This window comes from Pipra filicauda, unplaced genomic scaffold, assembly GCF_003945595.2.
Source record: "Pipra filicauda isolate LSUMZ 115617 unplaced genomic scaffold, ASM394559v2 scaffold1075_size67200_pilon, whole genome shotgun sequence".
NCBI lineage: Eukaryota > Metazoa > Chordata > Aves > Passeriformes > Pipridae > Pipra > Pipra filicauda.
The window spans coordinates 1-16,652 of record NW_024103513.1 but is presented as its reverse complement, the minus strand read 5'-3'; the positions used below and the strand labels follow the sequence as shown (position 1 = coordinate 16,652).

Sequence of the window (16,652 nt, the reverse complement as noted above, 5' to 3'; positions counted from 1 at the left end):
ATAAACCTTCTTATCAGGCCCCCAGTCTTTATTTTCAAGGCTCAGACGTCCCCTTGCACACATTTACCACTGACACGGGTGAAAAGAGCCCTGTCTGGGAAAGATGAAGGTGTTCCCAAATACTCCCAAATTGTTGGGATAAACAAAACCCTCTAACACTGTTTTATTTCTTTTTAGAAAGCAAAGCATGACTTTATTTGTGGCCAGAGATGTTTGTGACACTCTCAGAGTCCAGCCCACGCAGACCTTGAGATGTAATTTTTCTACCTATTTACACATTTTCAGCAAACGAAGAAATTAATGTTCACTGGTTCTTAATCACAGAATTCCTTTAATTAGTTAGTATTCCACCTCCTCCTGGCCATTAATTGGTGACAACTGGCCTTTTCTGATAATTAGTTCATATCTTTAGTCTTCTTCGTAGCTTTTTGTCTCAGAAGGGACTTCCCATGGCACGTGTTGAGTCTTCGTTGGCCTTCTCCTTTCTCTGCTGATTTCTGCCCAAAGTCCTTCCCAAATCCCGGTTCCAGATGTCCAGGTTCAACCACACACCTTCCCAAATCCGGGTTCCAGATGTCCGGGTTCAACCACACACCTTCCCAAATCCCGGTTCCAGATATCCAGGTTCAACCACACACCTTCCCAAATCCGGGTTCCAGATGTCCAGGTTCAACCACACACCTTCCCAAATCCGGGTTCCAGATGTCCGGGTTCAACCACACACCTTCCCAAATCCCGGTTCCAGATGTCCGGGTTCAACCACACACCTTCCCAAATCCAGGTTCCAGATGTCCGGGTTCAACCACACACCTTCCCAAATCCCGGTTCCAGATGTCCGGGTTCAACCACACACCTTCCCAAATCCGGGTTCCAGATATCCGGGTTCAACCACACACCTTCCCCTCCCTCATCTCCGTTCCTCGAAGCAGACCAAGGTTCATTTTTAACCAAACTCCCGGGTTTTGGTGCTTTTCCCAAGCTGGTTTCCCACAGAAGGAGCTTGCAACAACCTTTTGCTAAAAAAAAAAAAAGTGATTTAAGGCCCAACACGGCATCTCTGAGTAATTCAAATAACTAATCAACAGGTTAATTAAAGCTGTTAGGAATTGCCAAGGCTCAGCACCATTGGTTGCAGTTGAAGAGGGAACACCGGGCATCTCCACCCAAACTTCAGCTGGGGCAAAAGGAAGGGAAGGATTCCCGAAAGTTTTGGGAAAATGGCCATGGATAATAGATCTGGGAATAACAGAGAGGGAGCTGGGACTGGGTGATGTTTAAGGAACATTCCAACCCCTTTGCTGCCCACAAAAATTGGATTTTTTTTCCCAATTTAAGCCAATAGTTATGACTCAAGAGAGACATGGATTATTATTAGTTATTAATGATTATTTATTTATTATCGCTAATTTATTTATTGTTGATTATTTATTTTGTGAGTTGGCTTTTGTGGGATTCCACAAACCCAGCACCCCAAGCATCAAAACTTTTCACATTTCTACATTTTAGCAAACACAGGAATTAGTGTTCCCTGGCTTTGTGAGTCCGTGATTCCGTGAGTCCGTGATCCCATGATCCCATGACTCCGTGATTTTACGATTCTGTGATTCTATGATGGAATGATTTTGTGATTCTGTAATTCCATGATCCTGTGATTCCAGGATCCTGTGATTCCATTATTGTGTGATTCCCTGCTTCCATGATTCCATGGTTCCATGATTCCATGATTCTGATTCCACGATTCTGTGATTCTGTGATTCTATTTTCCCATGATTCTGTAATTCCATGACTCTGTGATTCCATGACTCTGTGATTCCGTGATTCTGTGTTCCATGATCCCATGATTGGGTGATTCCATGATTCCATGATTCTGTGATTCCATCATTCTATGATTCCATGACTCTGTGATTCCACGATTCCAAGATTCTGTGGTCCCACGATTCTGTGATTCAGTTATGCCGTGATTCTGTGATTCTCTGACTCCATTATTCCGTGATTCCATGATTCCATGGTTCCAGGACTCTGTGACTCCATGATTCTGAGATTCCATGATTCTATGATTCCATGACTCTGTGACTCCATGATTCTGTGATTCCATGATTCTGTGATTCCATGACTCTGTGACTCCATGATTCTGTGATTCCATGACTCCGTGACTCCATGATTCTGTGTTTCCATGATTTTACGATTCTATGGTTCTATAACTCCATGATCCTATGATTCCATGATTTTATGATCCTGTGATTGCACAATTCTGTGGTTCTGTGATTCCAGGATTCTGTGGTTCCACAATTCTGTGATTCCATGATTCCGTGATTCTGTTATGCCATGATTCTATGATTCCATGATTCTATGATTCAATGAGCCTATAATTCCATGATTCCCTGATTCAATGAGCCTGTAATTCCATGATTTTATGATTCTGTGATTCCGTGATTCAGTGATCCTATAATTCCATGATCCTATGATTCCATGATTCTGTGATTCCATGACTCTGTAATTCCATGATTCTATGATTCCATGATCCTATGATTCCAGGATTCTATGATTCCATGATTCTATGATTCCATGATTCTATGATTCCATGAATCTATAATTCCATGATTCTATGATTCCATGATTCTATGATTCCATGATCCTATGATTCCATGAATCTATAATTCCATGATTCTATAATTCCATGATTCTATGATTCCATGATCCTATGATTCCATGAATCTATAATTCCATGATTCTAAAATTCCACAATTCTATAATTCCACAATTCTATAATTCCACAACCTTATGATTCCATGATTCTGACTCCATGTTTCCACAATCCTACAATTCCCCGATCCTAGGATTTTACGGTTCTATAATTCCATGATCCTGTGATTCCAGGATTCTATTGCGCCATTCCCCTGCGATTCCAGGATCCCATCATTCCGTGACTCCCCGATTCAGCCACCCCCCGACCCCCCGCTCCTACAATTCCATCATCCCCCGACCCCCCGCTCCTACAATTCCATCATCCCCCGACCCCTGCTCCTACAATTCCATCATCCCCCGACCCCCCGCTCCCGCTCCCTCTCCCCGGCCCCTCCCGGCCCCCTCGGTCTCCATGGCAACACCCGGAAGCGCCCGCCCATCTCCCTGGCATCACCCGGAAGTTCCCCGCCCATCTCCATGGCAACGGCCGGAAGTGCCCGGCGGTCTCCCTGGTGACGCCGGAAGCGGCGGCGCGGGGCGGGCTCTGGCGGCAGTGACGCTGAGGGCGCCATGTCGGCCATGTCTGCGGGCGGCGGAGCGCAGCGGGACGCGGGGGCCGCGGGCGGGTGAGGCACGGCCGGGCGGGCTGGGGCGGCCCCGCCGCCGCCGCGGGGGCACCGCCTCACCCTCCTCTCCTCTTTTCCAGGCGCCGCAGCAAGTGGGACCAGCCCGGCCCGGCTCCCACCTTCCTGCTGCCCGGCACGGCGCCGCTGCCCGGGCGGCCGTTCGCCGGCGGGGGCGGCGATGGCGGCGCCGCCGTGGCCGGTTCCGAGGGCTCCGCGGCGCCCTCGGGAGCGCTGGATGCGGCCGCGGCCGTGGCGGCGAAGATCAACGCCATGCTGATGGCCAAGGGGAAGCTGAAGCCGGCGCCCAGCACGGCCGACAAGGTGGGGGGGGCCGGGGGGGCCTCACGGGCGGGCTCCGGAGACCGTCGTTTGTCGGGAAACGGTGGAGTCGGGGGCGACAAAATCACTCGGGAAACACGCTTTTAATTTTTTTCTTCGGCTGTGGGGTCAGGCCTTGTGAGGCTTTAGGAAGCCGCCTCTGGGGAGATAAAGTTTTTCCCCGGGATGACGGAATGTTGTGGGCTGGAAGCTGGAAGGGACCCCGCGAGGATCGTCCAGCCCCGCTCTTAGAGAGTTTTTCCTGGAGGGTTTTCCAGGTAGCAGAGCTGATGGAAAAGCCTGATTTGGGTTGGAAAAGGGCCTTAAAGCTCATCCAGGGATACTTTCCGCTAGCCCAGGTTGCTCCAGGGTGGCCTCGGACACTTCCAGGGATCCAGGGGCAGCCACAGCTTCTCTGGGAATTCCATCCCAGCCCCTCCCCACCTCACAAGGAGGAATTCCTTCCCAGTATCTCACCTGGCAGTTTAAAACCGTCCCCCCTTGCCCTGTATAAAAAGTCCCTCTGGCTCTGTTGTTTTTTTTAAAGTCTCCTTTGGGCACTGGAAGTAAAATCTGGCACTTTGAGACCTTGAAAACTTGGCAGGTGCTGCTGCCTCAAATCTTCCACCTCTTTTTGTCCCGAGCTCTGGTGACACCCCGTGCTGAGGGAACCACTTAACCAAGGAATTAACCTGCATTTGGGATTGGCAGTTTTGCTGCACATTGGCTTTATTATTTAATACAGTAAAAACATATATAATTATAACATGCATATGGTTTTATTGCACACGTTGCTGTCGGTAGGAAATGCTCAGTGATGGCATTTCCCAGAGTGATTAAACTCTGGTGACACTTCAGGTTGGGAGGGGGTGGAAATTAAGGAGCTGCAGATTAATGAATGTAGGTTTTCTTAATAAAAAAGTGGAAGGAGTGGAGCAATTTAATGTCTGTACAATTTAATGTCTGTGCAGTGCACTGGAGTCCCTCCACAGCTGCCCTGTGGCTCTTTTTTAAGTGCTGTGCCTTCCTGTGATATTTGCTGAGTGGTTGGGGGTTACTGGAAAATTCTCTTTTTTTTTTAAATAGAGTCTTGGTTGATGTTTGTAACCCCCCCAAATCCATTCCAGAGCATTTAGAAGGCTGTACTCACTCCACACGTTGAAAAAAAAGCTCCCAGGTCTTTGTGGTAACCCCCAACTCTTCCTAAATCTGAGATTCTTTGGCTTTTTATTTCTTAGAATGTCGATACTGACACAAAATATTACGTTTTTAAAAAGGGGGGGAGTGTGGATGAGTTCAGATCCTGAGCAGAAACTCTAAATTCTCTCTGTGTTTAAAGGCAGTTGAGGTAAGAAGGAGCTGGAAACATGAACTTCATGGTTCTTTAGTCTCAGGTCTCTCTCAGAGCTGCCAGTCCAAGTGGGAGATGCCCTGGTTGCTGTTCAGCAGCTCCCCAGCTCAGTTCTGCATCTGTCCCTCCCCTTCCAGAGCAGGAGCATGAATCATTCTGTTCAGATGTGCTGCAGATGACGTGTCTTTGTTTGGGCTCAGGGTTGTGAGGAGGCAGACTGAGCAGACACCGCGTGGTTTCTGTTCACATCTGTGAAGATTTGGGGTTCAGCGCCTGGAAAGGGGGAGCGAGGAGGACGTTGGGAGAGGGCCAAACGAGGAGGACCTTGGCCCTCCCGAGCCCTGGGGCCGGTCTCTTCCTTGCCCCGTGGCTTTCCAACCCTGGGAATGTTCTCTGTTGAAGCTGCAGGCTCTGGGGAAAGGCCCAGCCGCCAGCAAGAGCAAGGATGACCTGGTGGTGGCCGAGGTGGAGATCAACGACGTGCCCCTCACCTGCAGGAACCTGCTGACCCGGGGCCAGACCCAGGACGAGGTAGGAGCGCCCCGGCAGCACTGCTGGGGCTGAAGTTACGTGACATCTTTACCTTCTGAACCCATAAAATGAACCCAGAGTCAGGTTTGACCTGTGGGGTGGAAGGAACCTGCAGCAGGTTCTGTTCTGTCGTTGTTCCGCTGTGTTTTCGGAGACACCCAGGAGGTGGTTTGGTGAGGTCAGAGCTGCTCTCCCACCCCTTCACTGAGGGCTTTGGGCTTTTAATCAGCAGCCCAGGCTGAATGTGGGTGTTTGGTGGGTGCTCTGTTGATGGTTGGTCACAGATCCCCGGGTTTCCATCTCCTTGCAGATCAGTCGCCTGAGCGGAGCCGCCGTGTCCACCCGGGGCAGGTTCATGACTGCAGAGGAGAAAGCAAAAGTGGGACCTGGGTTTGTAGCTCTTTTCTTTGGGGTTCTGATTTTTATTCTCCTTGGGAGGGAAATTGCTGAGGCTCCTGTTTGGTTTGTCCTCCATGAGCAGTTTTGCTCATCATTTGCCACAAATAATAATGTCACAATTCATATTTTTGCCACAATTCATATTTTTGCCACAAATAATAATTTGCCATAATTCATATTTTGTCATAATTCATCATTTGCCACAAATAATGTCATAATTCATAATTTGCCACAATTTGTAATTTGCCATTTTTCATATTTTGCCACAATTCATAATTTGCCACAATTCATAATTTGCCACAATTCATATTTTTGCCACAATTCATATTTTTGCCACAATTCATAATTTGCCACAATTCATAATTTGCCACAATTCATATTTTTGCCACAATTCATATTTTTGCCACAATTCATATTTTTACCACAAATAATAATTTACCACGATTCATAATTTGCCACAATTCATATTTTGTCATAATTCATCATTTCCACAAATAATGTCATAATTCATCATTTACCACAATTTTTAATTTGCCATTTTTCATATTTTGCCATTTTTCATAATTCATCACTTTTCATAAGTTGCCACAATTCATAATTTGCCTTTTTTCATAATTTACATTTTTTCATAATTTTAGGCAATTCATAATTTGCCATAAATCATGTTTTTCCCCAATTCTTGTTTTTCTACAATTCATAATTTTCCTTTCTTCATAACTTTCCATTTTTCATATTTTGCAATAATCCATTATTTTCCACAGTTCATATTTTGCCATTTTTCATATTTTGCCATTTTTCATAATTTGCCACTTTTCACAATTTGTCATAATTCATAATTTCCCACTATTCTTGTTTTGCCACAGTTCATAATTTGCCACTATTCATAACTTGCCATTTTTAATAATTGGCTTTTTTCATGATTTTTAATCATTCATATTTTACCATAATTTATATTTTGCCATAATTCATATTTTGCCTTAATTCATAATTTTCCATAATTCATGTTTCTCCACAATTCATGTTTTTCTACAGTCCATAATTTACCTCTATTCCTAACTTCTGCATTTTTCATATTTTGCCAGAATTCATTATTTTCCATAATTCATTATTTTCCTCAGTTCTTAATTTGTCATTATTCATGTTTTGCCATTTTTTCCATGTTGCCATTTTTCATAATTTGCCACATTTCCTAATTTGCCATTTTTTCATAATTTGCCAGAATTCATAATTTTCCATTATTCTTATTTTGCCACTATTCATAACTTGCCTTTTTCAATAATTTACTTTTTGTCATGATTTGTAATAATTCATATTTTGCCATAATTCATATTTTGCCTTAATTAATAGTTTGCCATAATTCATGATGTTTTACAATTCATGTTTTTCTACAGTTCATAATTTACCTCTGTTCCTAACTTTTGCATTTTTCATATTTTGCCATAATTCATTATTTTCCACAGTTCATAATTTGCCACAATTCATGTTTTACCATTTTTCCCATGTTACCATTTTTCATATTTTGCCATTTTTCCCGTTTTGCCATTTTTCTCAGTTTGCCACCATCCATTATTTGCCACCATCCATTATTTGCCACAATTCACATTTTGCCACAATTCATAGTTTTCCATCGTCCCTAATTCAACTTTTGTAATAATTTGCCACTTTTCCTAATTTGCCACCATTCCTGATTTGCCATTTTGCTGCTCCTGCCCCCGGAACTTCTCCCCTACCTGCCTCCCACTGTTTGAAATCCCAGCCACACCAACCACCACAGACAGATCCCACTCTGCTCAACTCCTTCCCAAATCCACATTTCTCGCTGCTTTTAGTTCATTCACCTCCCGTGCCCAAAGAAATTCAGGTTTCTAGTGATACAACTTCCATAAATCATCCCATAAACATATTTTTTCCGTGTTTCCTGAGCCCTGTGATACTCCAGGGACTTGCATTCCCTTATTTGAGTAGATCTTCGTGGCAGCCTTGCTGTGAAGTTAAACTGAGCCCCTAAACTGACCCCATTCTGTGTGTTGTCCGTGGGTTTAACGGGATATCTGACATTCCCTCCCCAGGGATCGTCCCTTGTATCTCCACGTGCAGGGGCAGACGCGGGAGCTGGTGGACAGTAAGTGCCAGACATTCCTGTTTTCCTGGTTTAGTTGGGAAAAGGGGCTGTGGGAGCGGCCTTGGGTTTGTGCTGGGAATGTCTCGGGGTTGATAACAGGCTGTGGTTAAACACTGCTGGGAAGGTCTGCCCAGAAATTCCCAAGGTCCCTCCTGCTGCATCCGGCAGGAAACCTTGGAGACACCCCAGGGAAGGTGGGGGGAGTGGTGATCTCATGGATAACCCCCAGATCCCACTGGAGCAGGACAGAGTGACAAGAAGGGACCACACTGGGTCACCAGGCAGGATCGTCCCCCTGGCACGAGGGATGTGTCCAGGTGGCTCTGGAATCATCTCCTTGGAGGCAACAATTCCCTGGGAATCCCAGGATGGGGCAGGTTGGGAGGGACCTCAGGGGGTCACCTGGTCCCACCACCCTGCTCAGAAATATCCCAGAGCACGTGGGATGTGTCCAGGTGGCTCTGGAATCATCTCCTTCCACCCCCTTCTCCAGCCCCAACTCAGCTCTCCCTCAGACCAGGAGCTCCCTGCAGGAGCAGGAGAGATGGAGGCAACAATTCCCTGGGAATCCCGGGATGGGGCAGGTCAGGATGGACCTCGGGGTCACCTGGTCCCACCTCCCTGCTCAGGATCATCCCAGAGCACGTGGGATGTGTCCAGGAGGCTCTGGAATATCTGCAGGGAGGGACACTGGGCAGCCTGTTCAGCCCTGGGGCACTGCCCAGGGAAGTTCTTCCTCGTGCCCAGGTGGAACTTCTGGGCATCAGTTTTGTGTCCTGTTTTTGGGCAGCCCCGAGCAGAGCCTGGTCCATCCCTGCAGGCACTGACACGCCCTGGGGAGGTCCCCTCTCGGTGTCCCCTGGTCACAGAGATGCTCCAGCCCCTTCAGCATCCTCACAACCTCCCCTGGACCCGCTCCAGGAGCTCCACATCCCTCCTGTCCTGAGGGGAACTGGCCCCACACTCCAGCTGTGCCTCCCCAGGGCTGGGCAGAGGGGCAGGATCACTCCCTGACCTGCTGGGAATTCTCTTCCTGATGCCCCCCAGGACACACAACAGCTCGTTGAGACCCCCAGGGCCTTCCCTGCAGAGCTGCTTCCCAGCCTGTGCCGGTGCCTGGGATTGTTCCTCCCCCACTGCAGGACCTAGAACCTTGATGTTTGTCCTAAAACGTTGATGTTTGTCCTAAAACGTTGGTGTTTGTCCTAAAACGTTGGTGTTTGTCCTAAAACGTTGGTGTTTGTCCTAAAACGTTGGTGTTTGTCCCAAAACGTTGGTGTTTGTCCCATAACGTTGGTGTTTGTCCCATAACGTTGGTGTTTGTCCTAAAACGTTGGTGTTTGTCCTAAAACGTTGGTGTTTGTCCTAAAACGTTGGTGTTTGTCCCATAACGTTGGTGTTTGTCCTAAAACGTTGGTGTTTGTCCCATAACGTTGGTGTTTGTCCTAAAACCTTAGACCAGGCTTTGTCAGGGTGGGAGTGGCCAGGGAACCCTGATGTTCCACAGAAACAATCCCGAGTTGGAAGGGACTCTCAGGGATCATGGATTGCAGCCCCTGGCCCTGCCCAGACCCCAGCAGTCCCCCCTGGCCCTGGGGGTGTTGTCCCAACCCTCCTGGAGCCCTGGCAGCCCTGGGGCCGTGCCCGCTGCCCTGGGGAGCATTCCCAGGGTCTGACCACCTGGGGGAAGGACCTTTTCCAAACATCCAACTTCAGCCCCCTTCCAGAGCTCCAGCTGCTCCCCCGGGGTGGCTTGGGGCCATCCTGGGTGGTGCCATCCTGGGTGGTGCCATCCTGGGTGATCCCACACCAGGTTCCCAATCTTGAGCCCTACTGGAAGATGAACCCCTGCTGCCTGTCCCCCTGTCCCAGAACATGGAAAACAACCCAGTTGTGTCCCGGTTGGGTTGAGCTGGAAAATGGGAATGAATTTCCTTTTGTGTCCCTCAGGAGCCGTGAACAGGATCAAGGAGATCATCACCAACGGGGTGGTGAAAGCAGCCACGGGCTCCAGCCCCACCTTCAACGGGGCCACGGTCACCGTGTACCACCAGCCAGCCCCCATCACCCCCCTGAGCCCGGCCGTGGGGCAGAAACCGCCCTTCCAGTCCGGGGTCAGTGTCCTGGGGTGGGAGTCAGGGAATGGCACCGGGGACAGGGGTTGGGAGTCAGGGAATGGCACCGGGGACAGGGGTTGGGAGTCAGGGAATGGCACCAGGGACAGGGTTTGGGGTGGGAGTCAGGGAATGGCTCTGGGGACAGGGGTTGGGAGTCAGGGAATGGCACCGGGGACAGGGGTTGGGAGTCAGGGAATGGCAATGGGGACAGGGGTTGGGGTGGGATTCATGGAATGGCTCTGGGGACAAGGGTTGGGAGTCATGGAATGGCACCGGGGACAGGGGTTGGGGTGGGAGTCACGGAATGGCTCTGGGGAAAAGGGTTGGGGTGGGAGTCATGGAATGGCTCTGGGGACAGGGTTTGGGTGGGATTCATGGAATGGCTCTGGGGACAAGGGTTGGGAGTCATGGAATGGCTCTGGGGACGGGATTTGGGGTGACATTCATGGAATGGCTCTGGGGACAAGGGTTGGGGTGGGATTCATGGAATGGCTCTGGGGACAAGGTTTGGCTGTTCCATTGGGGTGGGATTCATGGAATGGCTCTGGGGACAAGGTTTGGCTGTTCCACTGGGATGGGATTCATGGAATGGCTCTGGGGCCAAGGTTTGGCTGTTCCACTGGGATGGGATTCATGGAATGGCTCTGGGGACGGGATTTGGCTGTTCCATTGGGGTGGGATTCATGGAATGGCACTGGGGACAAGGTTTGGCTGTTCCACTGGGATGGGATTCATGGAATGGCTCTGGGGCCGAGGTTTGGCTGTTCCAAAGTACACGTGTCATGTGCTGGAGGACTAAAGAGACTGAGTCTGGAGAGTGAGACTCAGGGGACACTGGCCTCCTAAAAGCAAAGGGATGGTGAGAGCAGTCCTGCCCCAGAGCAGCCCAGGGCTCACTGTGCCATCTCACACCGACCTCTCCTGTCACAGGGCTCCCTGTGCCATCTCACACCGACCTCTCCTGTCACAGGGCTCCCTGTGCCATCTCACACTGACCTCTCCTGTCACAGGGCTCCCTGTGCCATCTCACACTGCCCTCTCCTGTCACAGGGCTCCCTGTGCCATCTCACACTGCCCTCTCCTGTCACAGGGCTCCCTGTGCCATCTCACACCGACCTCTCCTGTCACAGGGCTCCCTGTGCCATCTCACACCGACCTCTCCTGTCACAGGGCTCCCTGTGCCATCTCACACCGACCTCTCCTGTCACAGGGCTCCCTGTGCCATCTCACACCAACCTCTCCTGTCACAGGGCTCCCTGTGCCATCTCACACTGCCCTCTCCTGTCACAGGGCTCCCTGTGCCATCTCACACCGAGCTCTGCTGTCAGCAGGCAGGAGACTTCTGCCCTCATTTCCTAATTCCGAGTGCAATAATCAGCTCTCCCCGCTCCTTTGCAGATGCACTACGTGCAGGACAAGCTGTTTGTGGGGCTGGAACACGCCGTGCCCACCTTCAACGTGAAGGAGAAGGTGGAGGGGCCGGGCTGCTCGTACCTGCAGCACATCCAGGTGGAGACGGGGGCCAAGGTGTTCCTGCGAGGGAAGGGCTCGGGGTGCATCGAGCCAGCCTCGGGCAGAGAGGCCTTTGAGCCCATGTACATCTACATCAGGTATGGGAGGGGCCCAGAAAACAGCCAGTGGGCCAGTTCTGGGGGGGATCACAGAATTTCAGGATCAGCTGGGTTGGGAAAGCCCTCTGAGATCATCAAATCCAACCTTTGATCCGACCCCTCTGTGGTTCCCAGCCCGTGGCACTGAGGCCACATCCACTCTGGGCTTGAACACCTCCAGGGATGGAGAATCCACCCCCTCCCTGGGCAGCCCATTCCAATGTCAGGTCACTCTCTCTGGAAAGAATTCCTTCCTCATGTCCAACCTAACCCTCCCCTGGCACAGCTGGAGACCCTCCTGTCCTGCTGCTGGTTCCTGGGAGCAGAGCCCGACCCCCCCTCCTGTCAGGGAGTTGTGCAGAGTGGGGAGGTCTCCCCTGAGCCTCCTCCTGTCCAGGCTGAGCCCCCCCAGCTCCCTCAGCCTCTCCTCACGGGAATTGTGCTCCAGCCCCTTCCCCAGCCTGGCTGCTCTTCCCTGGCCCTGCTCCAGCCCCTCCATGTCCTTCCTGAGCTGAGGGCCCAGAGCTGGACACGGCCCTCGAGGGGAGGCCTCCCAGGGGCACAATCCCTGCCCTGCTCCTGCTGCCCCCTGATCCCGAGCCAGGCCAGGATCCATCGGCCCTCTTGGCCCCCTGGGCACACTCTGGCTCCTGTTCAGCTTCCTGCCCATCCCAAATCCCAGCTCCCTTCCCACTCTGGCCCAGCCCGGGGGGCTGCCGGGGGTTGTTGTGCCCCTGGGCCTGGCTGAACCTCATCCCGTTGGAATCAGCCCCTGGATCCAGCCTGTCCAGGTCCCTCTGCAGAGCCCTCCTGCCTTCCAGCAGATCCACCCCCCAGCTTGGTGTCCCCTGCACGTTTGCTGATGGTTCACTCGATCCCCTCACCCCGATCATCAACAGAGACACTGAGCAGGACTGGGCCCAACTGGGGGACACCCCAGTGCCCAGATACCCCTGGATGCAGCTCCATCCCCCTGGGGACACCCCCTGTGCCCAGATCCCCCCTGGATGCAGCTCCATCCCCCTGGGGACACCCCAGTGCCCAGATTCCCCTGGATGCAGCTCCATCCCCAGCACTCCCTGGCCCTCCAGCCAGTTCTTGACCCAGCAATGTGGTTTAATGTTGGGAAATCCTTCATTCCAACTCCCTTCATGCCAGTGAAGATGATTGAACCCGATTTTGCTCTAATAGAGGTGTCTGTAAAGTGATAAAGAATCAACCCTGTGGTGCCAGAGTAGAATGAGAGAATCCCAGACTGGTGTGGGTTGGAAGGGACCTTAAAGCTCATCCAGTCCCTGCAGGGACACCTTCCACCAGACCAAGTTTTCTTCTTGAAACCCTAATTCTTAGACCAGAGTTTCTTCCTAAGGGGATGAGTCTGACAGCAGGTTGCTGATGGAAGAGGGAGCTCCCAAATCTGACAGAGTTGTGCTGATGAGGTGTTTGTTCTTTCTTTTGTCTGTCCTTTCAGCCACCCAAAGCCAGAAGGTTTGGCAGCTGCTAAAAAGCTGTGTGAGAACCTCTTGCAAACGGTGAGTAGCTCTTACAACCACGAGCTTTCAGAGCCTGGTGGAGCTTTGGGGGGTGATTTTTTAATGCTCCTTTTGATGTCTGTGTGTCTGACTTGCTCAGGGGTTTTCCCTTCCAAGAGCTGCTGCCTTAATTCTTGTACAGACAATGAACATTTCTCAGGATGGAGCTGTAGTAGTGGAATTTTAGGGGGGGAAAAAAGCTTCCCATGTTGTCCAGAGCTGCACTGTCTGCTTCAGGAAAGAGGAAGTGATTGGTGTCACCAAAAAAAAATTCTGGAAAGTCTCTCACAAAACGAGTTTCTCTCTCAAACTTTTCTGACATGAATGTAGATGGAGTAAAACCCTGGGGGTTTCTGTTAATATTCTGTTAATGTTGATAATTGAGTGTAGGCTACAAAGTGTCCTTTGACAAAAATACATGGAAGCTTTTGGGTTCTCAGAGTATCTTGTCTCTGCTGTAGCAATTTATTGGGATGATTTATTTTTTCACTTCTCTTAACCTGGGAAAGGTTATCCCATATTTTACAGGGATCTACCCCCGAGGGGCCAACGGGGGCTGTTCCCTGGGGTGTTGGTGGGTGGGTGCCCACGTTTGGGTTATTGCTGTCCCTGTGCCTGGCGTGTTCTGTGGTCAGCAGGACACACTCCCAGGTTTGGGGGGGTTCATTTGGGAAATAAGATGTTTATTGTGTGATCTCTGGGGATCCTGTGCAGGTTCACGCCGAGTACTCCCGCTTTGTGAACCAGATAACCACTGCAGTCCCCCTGGCAGGTAAATCCCAGCACCAGTTCAGCTTTCAGAGCCCAGCCCCTTTTCCATTTGCTGTTTGTTGCCGTGGAATTTAGATGCTGAAAAAATCTGCAGAGCAGTTAATTAGGGGTGAGATAAGAAAGGGTTTATTTACCAAGGCCGAGATGTTACAGGACACACACTGGCTGTGCCTGAGAGGTCACATTTTATAACACCAGCCATCCAATCCCAGATGTGTCCACCCTGTGGCCTTTCCTCTGGACTGCCCCGGGTCCACCCCCTGAAAATGAGTCTGGGGTGCATTTTGGGACCCCCTGTTCATCCCATTTTCACCAGCATCAGAGCACAAAGGGTACATAGTTCCTAATTCTTGACTGTGTTCTGTGGTTTAGGCCCTGATGTGCTGTTCTGCCAACAATCTAGGCCTTGCCTTGACAAAAGACTAAACATTTCTATTGGATTCAGGAGTAGGATTGATATGGGGAGCATAGAATGGGGTAAGAGGGTTAAGGAATGTGTAAACAAGGGTGCTAGAGAGAAAGGGAAAGGGACAAGGGACAAAGGAGGGGGGGGTTGCTGCTTTTAAAATCTACTTATAAAACTTACAAGGCTTACCAATATTAGAAAAATAAAAAACCCCACATTAGGGGCTTAAGGCATGAGTTGAACTGGCTGATTGATGTAATGATGACCCTCCTCTCCCCCCTCTTTCTCTCCTCCCAGGCTTCACCCAGCCCGCCACCATCAGCAGCGTCCCGTCCCAGCCGTCCTACTACCCCTCCAACGGGTACCAGTCGGGGTACCCCGTGGTGCCCCCGCCCCAGCAGCCCGTCCAGCCGCCCTACGGGGTGCCAGGCCTGGTGCCCCCCGCCGTGCCCCTGGCCCCCGGCGTGCTGCCGGCGCTGCCCGCGGCCGTGCCGCCCGTGCCCACGCAGTACCCCATCCCCCAGGTCCAGCCTCCCGCCAGCACCGCGCAGGTACTGCCCCGGCACCCCTCGGCTTTGGCACTCGGGGGTTGGGGTTGCTCTGCCAGGGCTGCCTGCTGGCAGCTCAGGGGTGGGGTGGGTGCTCCACACAGGCCCTGTGAACATCAGGGGTGTTCTCAGGGCAGGGGGGGGGCTCGTTTCTGGGAGGTGTCAGCCCAGGCTGGGAGGCCCCTGATGGATTCTGGCTGACTTCAGGCAAGGGAAGTGGGTTTTGAACCTGGGTTTGCTTTAGTGGGAGTGTCTCTGAAGGGATAAAGGTGCCAGGGGAGGATCAGAGGATCCCAGACTGGTCTGGGTTGGAAGGGACCTTAAAGCTCATCCAGTGCCGGGGACGAGAGTTTGGGTTACAGGTTAGGAGGAGTCTGAGTTAGAGATTAGCATAAATTAGAGATTAGGATGAGTCTGAGTTACAGGTTAGGAGGAGTCAGAGATTAGGATGAGTCAGAGATTAGGATGAGTCAGAGATTAGGATGAGTCTGAGATTAGGATGAGTCTGAGATTAGGATGAGTCAGAGATTAGGATGAGTCTGAGTTACAGGTTAGGATGAGTTAGAGACTAGGATGAGTTTGAGTTACAGATTAGGGTGAGTCTGAATTACAGGTTAGGAGGAGTTTGAGTTACAGGTTAGGAGGAGTCTGAGTTACAGGTTAGGAGGAGTCTGAGTTAAAGATTAGGATGAGTTTGAGTTACAGGTTAGGAGGAGTTTGAGTTATAGGTTCGGATGAGTCTGAGTTACAGATTAGGATGAGTTAGAGACTAGGAGGAGTTTGAGTTACAGATTAGGATGAGTTAGAGACTAGGAGGAGTTTGAGTTACAGATTAGGATGAGTTAGAGACTAGGAGGAGTTTGAGTTACAGATTAGGAGGAGTCTGAGTTACAGGTGAGGATGAGTTGGAGGTGGGACCATTCTGCAGATGAAATATTTGATTTATCTCTAAGCTGTGACTTTTCTTTCACCTCCTTTTGCATTTCCCAAAGACAGACTGGTTGTGTTCTGCCCCTCTGCATGAACCCCCATTGAATGAATGCTTTCTGTGCCTAATCTCCCTTTTTCCCTGTGTTTTGTCTCCACCTTGTGCACTCCAGAGCCCGCTGAGTGCTCCTTTCCTCCCTGCTGCCCCAGTAAAAACCAGCCTGCCAACTGGTGCTCAGCCCCAGGTGCAAACCCACCCCCAGGGCCAAAAGAGACGCTTCACCGAGGAGCTGCCCGACGAGAGGGAGTCGGGACTGCTGGGATACCAGGTGGAATAAAATCAGCCATTCTCTGCATTCCCCAGAGCCACAGCTGGGCTGGGCAGAGCTGGGCTCAGCTGAGCCTCCCTGGCAGGGCCTTTGGCAGAGGGCAGCAGTCCCAGGATGGGGGGGGACCAGAACAGTCATCCCAGCACAGGGGGGACCAGAACAGGGGGACACCAGAACAGTCATCCCAGCACAGGGGGGACCAGAACAGTCATCCCAGCACAGGGGGGACCAGAACAGGGGGACACCAGAACAGTCATCCCAGCACAGGGGGGACCAGAACAGTCATCCCAGAACAGGGGGACACCAGAACAGTCATCCCAGAACAGGGGACACCAGAACAGTCATCCCAGCACAGGGGGACACCAGAACAGTCATCCCAG

The 16,652-nt window shown here is 50.9% G+C and overlaps 1 protein-coding gene, 1 long non-coding RNA gene and 1 other non-coding gene across 4 annotated transcripts; 2 read left to right on the top strand and 1 right to left on the bottom strand.

Moving 5' to 3' along the window:
• Positions 1–144: 144 nt before the first annotated feature.
• On the bottom strand, positions 145–1,745 carry LOC120323060. The gene is made up of 2 exons (XR_005563152.1): positions 553–1,745; positions 145–509 (listed from the first exon to the last, which is right to left on the bottom strand). It is a non-coding gene; the product is annotated as an uncharacterized LOC120323060 (long non-coding RNA).
• Positions 1,746–3,253: 1,508 nt separating this feature from the next.
• Positions 3,254–16,646, top strand: KHDC4 (KH domain containing 4, pre-mRNA splicing factor). 2 transcript variants are annotated; one of them, XM_039380223.1, is made up of 11 exons: positions 3,254–3,311; positions 3,392–3,632; positions 5,389–5,511; positions 5,822–5,901; positions 7,980–8,032; positions 9,983–10,146; positions 11,548–11,759; positions 13,231–13,291; positions 14,006–14,063; positions 14,766–15,019; positions 16,117–16,646. In XM_039380223.1, exons 1-11 carry the CDS (start codon positions 3,256–3,258, stop codon positions 16,279–16,281), a joined length of 1,467 nt encoding a protein of 488 aa, XP_039236157.1. In that variant the 5' UTR covers positions 3,254–3,255; the 3' UTR covers positions 16,282–16,646. The 2 variants fall into 2 exon arrangements, with proteins under 2 accessions (XP_039236157.1, XP_039236155.1); XM_039380221.1 differs by having other exon boundaries at positions 5,383–5,511.
• On the top strand, positions 10,936–11,063 carry LOC113994605. The gene has a single exon (XR_003543154.1).
• Positions 16,647–16,652: the final 6 nt, after the last annotated feature.